The sequence below is a fragment of the Mastomys coucha genome, unplaced genomic scaffold, assembly GCF_008632895.1.
Source record: "Mastomys coucha isolate ucsf_1 unplaced genomic scaffold, UCSF_Mcou_1 pScaffold3, whole genome shotgun sequence".
In the NCBI taxonomy this organism is placed as follows: Eukaryota; Metazoa; Chordata; class Mammalia; order Rodentia; family Muridae; genus Mastomys; species Mastomys coucha.
In genome coordinates, this window is record NW_022196909.1 from 62,035,524 (window position 1) to 62,043,591 (window position 8,068).

General features: G+C 48.3%; 1 protein-coding gene across 1 annotated transcript in view; it reads left to right on the forward strand.

Annotated features, from left to right (window-relative positions):
- Guca1b (guanylate cyclase activator 1B) overlaps positions 1-6,554 on the forward strand; it is a 9,133-nt gene extending 2,579 nt beyond the window's left edge. The window contains exons 2-4 of the mRNA XM_031347237.1: positions 2,455-2,604; positions 4,558-4,678; positions 5,457-6,554. Coding sequence (XP_031203097.1) covers positions 2,455-2,604; positions 4,558-4,678; positions 5,457-5,584 — 399 coding nt within the window. The 3' untranslated portion in view covers positions 5,585-6,554. The remainder of the gene's footprint in view (positions 1-2,454; positions 2,605-4,557; positions 4,679-5,456) is intronic.
- The last annotated feature ends 1,514 nt before the right edge of the window (positions 6,555-8,068 follow it).

An 8,068-nucleotide genomic window follows, 5' to 3' on the forward strand; every position in this document is an offset into this window, starting at 1 on the left:
TGGAACTCTCCATGTAGACTAGGCTGGCCTTGAACGCACAGAGTTCCACCTGCCTCAGCCACCTGAGTGCTGGAATTAAATCCATGGAACCCCTGCCCGATGCCCCGAAGTAAGATAATATAAAGCCTATTTCAGCTATCTGAATTGAAGGGACACATGGGTAATTTGAAGAGACGGTGAGGACGGTGCCCCTTGGTGGAGAAGAGCTTGTGCCATGCCGACTCAGTGTGAAAGCCACTTGATGTCTAAAGCTACCTTTAGTCCCAAGTCAGAAGCGAGGGAGGGATCAGCAGTGTCAGTGGAACCTCAGTCAGGAAGCACAGGGCACAGAGTCAACTCCCCAGGTCCACCCCCTCTCCTGAAGGCTGTAGGAGCCTCATGGGGGAGTGGTGGCCCCCCTCTTTTTTTTTTGACAAGGAGAAAACTGGGGTCAGCTGGGTGTGTCAGTCCATGCTGCCATGAAGCCTCTGGGACACTGGGTTAGCGTGAGCCCAGCACAGATGGACCCTGCTTCAAACCAACACATACAATCCAAGAAAGGAAGCCGATTTGCCCAAGGTCAAATGCTCACTCCTGCATTTTTTTTTTTTAATGTATATATCGGTGTCTTACCTGAAAGTATATATGTCTGAAGGTGTCAGATCCCTGGAACGGGAGCTATAGACACTTGTGATCTATCATGTGGGTGCTGGGAATTGAACCCAGGTCCTTTGGAAGAGCAGCCAGTGCTCTTAACTGCTGAGCCAACTCTCCAGCATTCTGGCATTTTAGTTCCTGGTCTAGTATTCTTTTTTTTTTTTTTTTTTTTTTTTTTTTTTTTTTTTTTTTTTTTTTGGTTTTTTGAGACAGGGTTTCTCTGTATAGCCCTGGCTGTCCTGGAACTTACTCTGTAGACCAGGCTGGCCTCGAACTCAGAAATCCGCCTGCCTCTGCCTCCCAAGTGCTGGGATTAAACTTGGTCTGGTATTCCTACTTAGAGGTCTGAGAGTTTTGCTGTTGTTTTTAGATTTTATTTTATGTAAATGAGTCTTTTGCATGTAAATATGTATATGTCACACAATAGTGTGACAATACCCCCTAGTGCCCATGAGGGTCAGAAGGTGTCCAGTTCCCTCAAACTGGAATTTTAGATGGCTATGAGCTGCCTTGTGAGCACTGGGAATTGAGTCTAGGTTCTCTGCAAGAGCAAGTGCTCTTAATTACTGAGTCGTCTCTCCAGCCCATGTTTGTTTGTTTGTTTTTTAAAAGATTTTTTTTATGTATTATGAGCACACTGTCGCTGTCTTCAGACACTCCAGAAGAGGGAGTCAGATCCCATTACAGATGATTGTGAGCCACCATGTGGATGCTGGGAATTGGACTCAGGACCTCTGGAAGAGCAGTCAGTGCTCTTAACCGCTGAGCCAACTCTCCAGCCCCCTCTGTGTTTTTTTTAAGACATGGTCTTATACGTCTGACCTAGAACTTGAGCTTCTCCCTGCCTATCCCTGTTCTCCCTTGTAATACCCAGGAGCCTGGGAATGGATGGGGATTTGCTTATTTGTTTGTTTGATTGTTTGTTTTAAAGAAGATGGGGGCTGGAGAGATGTCTCAAGATCCAGAGGACCCAGGTTTGAAGACCAGCAACAACATGGTGGCTCACATCCATCCATAATTCTAGTGCCCTCTGACCTCCATGGGCACCAGGCACACACACACATGGTGTACATATATACATGCAGGCCAAGCTTTCAAACACATAAAAACAAATTAAATAAATAAATCCACCCCAAAATATGTAAGGGATAGCTGACGTTGTAAGCCAGAATTCTTTTTCTTTGCTTGTTGATCTTTCAAGACTGTATCATCTGAACTTGGCCTTCAGCACCAATTTGAACTTCTTCTATGACAGCTGCAGGGTCAGTGCACAATGCAGGGAGAGACAGGGGCAGGTGATCTCCCAGGTGCCTCCAGCCTGTCCTGAGTAGGTGGGCACCTCCTCCACCCACTTCAGGCTAAGTTGGGTAATTGATGTTGACTAGAGCAACCCTGATGCGATTAATGCCAGTCAGAGCTGTCCCAGAAACAGTCCCAGGGTTTCTATGCCCTCACAGGGGAGGCGCTGCTCTAAGGAGTGATGTCAGAATGAGCCTCACAAAACATGGGGGTCATTGTGGAAACTGAATTACACTGAGAGAGGATATTTTAAGAATAGAAAACTCTGGACAAATGATGAGGAACAGTTCTCCAGACCTGGTAGGATGGGCCTGCCATCTTGGCTACTTGGAAGGGTAAGGCAGAGAATAAGCAGGGTTCTAGGGGTGGGAACAGCATGTCCAATGACACAAAGGTCCCCAGGTATTGCAGGGAAAGGAAACACTTGAGTCTGGGGACACAGTGTCAATAGGGTTCAACCTGTACTCTGGGGAGGTGAGGCTGGGCATGGGGGCCTCACAGCAACTACATTCAATGTAGGACAACACCATTGACTTCCTGGAATATGTGGCTGCCCTGAACCTCGTGCTGAGGGGTACCCTGGAACACAAGCTTAAGTGGACCTTCAAGATCTATGACAAGGACCGCAATGGCTGCATCGACCGCCTGGAGCTTCTGGACATTGTGGAGGTCAGTGTCTGTCTGTGGGCTGCCACCCCATTTCATACGCTTCTCATTCCTGGGCTTCTGCATGAAGGTGGCCTGCTCAACAGGGAGCCACCTGGCCCTGACTTGGGAATCACTCACAGTGTGTGATCTGTGGCCAGCAAGAAGGCCCGGCTGGTAAAGGAGTTTGCCACCAAACCTGACATCCTAAGTTCAGCCCCTGTGATCCATATGGTAGAGTAAGAGAATAGACTCCTGGGAGTTGTCCTCAGACCTTCACATGACCATCATGGTACACATACAAGATACACCCCCAACACACACACTATTACACATATCCACAATAATAATAATAAATGTTGCCATGTGAAAAGGTATGCACCTTTAATCACAGCACTCAGGAGACAGGGGGGGGGGCGTCTCTGTGAGTTCGAGGACACCCTGATCTACAAAGTAAGTTCCAGGACAGCCAGAGATGTTACACAGAGAAACCATGTCTCAAAAAACCAAAACCAAAACAAAAAGAAAACAACAACAATAATAAATGTTAATTTGAGAAAGGGAAATAAGAAAATCAATAATCTAAGCAGCTACCTACAGAAATGAAAAAGAGTAAATTAAACCCAAAGAAATAAAAAACAAGAAATCAATAAGGCAGAAAGGAAAACCTGCTGTGAGTGACAGCTCATGCCTTCCATCTCAGAGATCACCAGCCAAGACCAGGGTGTCCTATAGAAGGAGCTGCATGCAGGCCAGCCTTTGCCTCCAGAGTGAGACTCTGTCACAAACAGGAAGAAAACAAAAGCCCGAGAGAACAATTGTGGGTCAAAGTTGTCACTGCTGGGGCAGTGTCTGAAGGAAGACCTTAAAGCGGGCAGGACTGGTTCGGCCCGGTTGGGTTTAACTCTTGCCTTTTCTTGCCCATCACTATGGGCAGATACCATGGTGACTGGCACAAGCGATGGGAGAGGCAGCCAGGAAGTGGCCAGGCCGAGCCACACCCATCACAGACACTGGACCCCATCTTCTAAGCTTCCATGATCTCCCTTCCACAGCCGCTCAGGTTTTCTGTCCAGCCGTAGGTTATGCTGTTCATTTCGCCAGAGACCTTTTGAGCTAATTGGCTCTAGAAACCACCTCACAGGCACTGACTGAACATCTATGCAGCACTCAGTCCAACCAAGCTGACAGTCACCATCAACTGACACAAACGATAAGTCAAGAAAAATCAAAATTGGTTCTTTTCATGGGCTGGGGGACATGTGTAGTGTGGAATTGTGGATTTATCTTTTAAGCAATTTGTATCTTACTGTGTGTCATACCCTCAGGAGCCAGAGGAAGGGTCCTAGGATTGGGGAGATGGGGCTGTTAGCCACCATGTGGGTGCTAACAATCCAGCCCAGGGCTTCTGGGAAAGCAGCCAGTATTCTTAACCATTGAATCATCTCTCCAGCCCCTCCACTTTGTAATTAATTAATTAATTAGTAGCCAGGCGGTGGTGGCGCACACCTTTAATCCCAGCACTTGGGAGGCAGAGGCAGGAGATTTCTGAGTTCGAGGCCAGCCTAGTCTACAGAGTGAGTTCCAGGACAGCCAGGGCTATACAGAGAAACCCTGTCTCGAAAAACCAAAAAAAAAAAAAAAAAAAAAAAATTAGTGAAGAGTCTCTCATTCTAAAGCCCTTTGATTCCACCAAGTGGACTGGGCCCTTCCACATCCATCATTAGTCAAGATAATGACAAATAACTTGCCTACTGGAGGTATTTTCTCAATTGAGGTTCCCCCTCTAGCTAGTTAAATGGACCAGCACATCCAGGTGCTGTGTTACTAAGATGCTCAGCCTGGAGGGCCAGTGTGGAGTGGTGGCACTAAGGGACACAGGTCCCTGAGAGTCTGTCACAGGAACCTATCTCTCTCTCTCTCTCTCTCTCTCTCTCTCTCTCTCTCTCTCTCTCTCTCTCTCTCTCTCTCTCTCAGGCAATTTACAAGCTGAAGAAAGCCTGCCGAGTGGAGCTGGACCTGGAGCAGCAGGGTCAGCTGCTCACGCCTGAGGAGGTGGTGGACAGGATCTTCCTCCTGGTGGACGAGAATGGAGATGGTAAGAGAGATGCAGTCTGCCAGGAAACTGGCCTGTGTGCAATATGCCCCCAAGACCCCCCACCCCAACCCCCACGTCCCCGCTGCTAATACACTGTGAACTGGTTGAAGAAAGGATGGCATGAAATATCAAGGGAGCCAAAAACACCCAAGCACACATTTGTAGAGTGTGAGAGCACTTCTGAGAGCAGCTGGCGAAGGCTGGGCATGCAAATAAAACTAATCCTTTTTAATTTTGTTTTATATTAATGGGCGCTTTGCCTGCACGTATGTCTGTGCAGCAAGTGCGTGCCATGCCCACGGAGGTCAGAAAAGAGTCTCAGATCCCCTGGAACTGGAGTTATAGACAGTTGGGAGCCACCATGTAGGTGCTGGGATTTGAACCTGGGTCCTCTGCAAGAGCAGCCAGTGCTTTTAACGCTTGAGCCATCTCTTCAGACCCAAATATATTTTTTTAAAAAGATAAAAAAGGGACCAGAAATATGGTTCTGTGAATAAAGGCACTTGTCACCAAGCCTAATGGCCTGAATTAAATCCATGGTACTCAAGAGATTGAAGAAGAGAACCAACCACTGCAGGTTGCAGGTTGTGGTGAGCATGTATACACACACACACACACACACACACACACACACACACTTGTGAGTTGCAAGAGGCTCCTTTAGAGAACTGACAAGCTACATAAAACCCCAGGCTGCAGTTCAGTTTGTAGGAGAGGTGGTCCTCCCCATAGACCGAGTCTCCTACGCCTGATGACCGGCTCTCCCACCCTTGCCCAGGCCAGCTGTCTCTGACCGAGTTCATTGAAGGCGCCCGTCGAGATAAATGGGTAATGAAGATGCTCCAGATGGATGTCAACCCGGGCGGCTGGATCACTCAGCAGAGGCGGAGAAGCGCCATGTTCTGAGAGCCCAGGGCCCTGCAGGGGCCCACACTCCCCTCCAAGACTCTTCCAGGGTCCCCCAGGTTTACAGTGTAGCAGAGGTCCCCTGGCCTTGTTGGCTGAAGCTTGTTCCCAGTTGGTGTGGACTTCCTGACAGTTCCAGTGTGGGAGAGCAAGGAGCCAAGCAACGACTGCTGGGTCTGAAGTGGGGTTCAGTCCATTCTCCAGGATTTACTAGCATTGTAGGTGTCCGACATCACTCTGCTCCACAGCTGCTCCTGGAAGAACTGGGCTTTACCTGGGAGATGCGGGGCTCCTACTAATCTTTAGGTGTTCTCAGAGGAAATGGGGCCGGTGAGGGGTGGGGGTGGAGCAAAGGCCAGTAGTATGCAGTCTGGAAAGAAAGCAAGGATGGGAAGGATCATAATGACCCAGCCCCACCAACCTGAGCACCGGCTGGGGAGGACTCTCCCCAGCTCCTCCCCAGGCTGTCCTCACCAAGGATGACAAAGGGGAAGGCCACCTCCGCGACCCTCCCGCCCTCTGAGACCTGGCAGGCTTACAGGGGATGTTCCTGCCCTGCTCGGGGCTGCTCCTCAGTTTCTTCTCTTCATCCCCTCTCTAGTGTGAACCTGCTACTATTTCCAGCCATACACACATGCCTCTTCTCTTTGTCTCTGGGGGAACCTGTGCATTTGCGTTCCAGGCCAGACTTCGCCTCCCACAGCTGTTGGACTCTCTAACCTGCAGGTCGACTATAGAAAGCTCCCAGGTTATCATGTGAACGTCCCTCATGCACCCAATACAGAAGCTAGGCTCCCAGGGAACCTCTCTGCCTTTCTTTGCCTCTTTCCGTCTGTGCAGCTGGGGAAGGCACCTCAGAGGACAGGAAGTAGGACCAGTGGTCACACTTAGCAATTCTCTCTGGAGCCTGATGGATTATTGGTGTTACTTTGAATAGATATAGATTTCATGTTAAAATACAGTAAACTAACTTAATGTCCTGGAGGTGAAGTTTGTTTGTTTGAGCCAGGCCTCACACTGTAGCTCAGGCTAGCCTGGAGCTCACTTTTTTGCTCAGGCTAGCCGAATTCCTGCCTCTGGCTTGAGCCCTGAGGTTGTAAGTGTGAGCCCAGGTCTTTCTGCATGGGAGAAGGGCTGTTTGTTTTTGTTTTGTGGGACAATTGAGACAGTTTCAGAAGCCCAGGCCAGCTTGAAACCCATGGCAATCCTCCTGCCTCAGCTCCCTGAGTGCCGTTATCACAAGCGTGCACCACTGTGCCAGGCCCCTACGTGCTTGTGTAACATATGTGCACCACTGCCCCAGCATGGGCTTGACGTACTTTTTGTTTTACTTTTATTTTATGTGTATGGGTGTTTTGCCTGCATATGTCTATGTATCATGTGTGTGCACTGCCCACAGAGGCCAATCCTGTGGCACTGGACTTGCAGATGTTTGTGATCTACCATGTGAGTGCTGGGAATCAAGGCCAAGTCCTCTGCTAGCGCAACCAGTGCTCTTACCACTGAACCATCTCTCAGCCTTTTGGAGTTTTTGTAGTTCATAGTATGTTGCTATAAAGTTATCTTAAGAAAATACTTAGATGAAAGTGGTCGGGAGATGGAGTGGTGGTGATGGCTCAGTGGGTAAGAGCACTGATTGCTCTTCCAAAGGTCCTGAGTTCAAACCCCAGCAACCACATGGTGGATCACAACCACCAGTAATGAGATATGACCCCCTCTTCTGGTGTGTCTGAAGTCAGCTACAATGTATTTATGTATAATAATAAGTAAATCTGGGCTGGGGAGATGGCTCAGCAGGTAAGAGCACTGACTGCTCTTCTGAAGGTCCTGAGTTCGGATCCCAGCAACCACATGGTGGCTCACAACCATCCGTGATGAGATCTGATGTCCTCTTCTGGTGTCTGAAGACATCTACAGTGTATTATGCCAGAGCAAGTGGCGCCAGAGCGAGCAGGGTCCTGAGTTCAATTCCCAGAAGGCACATGATGGCTCATGGCTATCTGTACAACTACAGTGTATTCATACACATAAAATAAATAAATAAATCTTTTTTTTTTAATAAAAAGCAAATCTTTGGGTTGGAGCAAGCAGGGACTGAGCGAGCAGGGTTGACTGGAGTGAGCAGAGGTCCTAAAAAAAAAATTCAGTTCCTAACAACCATATGAAGGCTCACAACTATCTGTACAGCTACCGTGTATTGACATAAATAAAATAAATAAATGCATCTTTAAAAAAGAAAATGGTCTGTGTAAAATATGAATATATATATATATATATATCCCAGGCAGGCAAACGGTGTGTTCCCCAAATCATGGAGGCACATGAGGCAGGCTAGAAGATGCCTCATCTAACACTAACACACAGTAGGTGCTCAGTAAATGTTTGCTCTTCACCTGAAGCCACACAAACAGACTCCAGGACCAGGACAGAGTGTGACTGCCAGAGGCTGTGGAAGCAGATGCCAGGTTCAATCAGAGGCGGGGG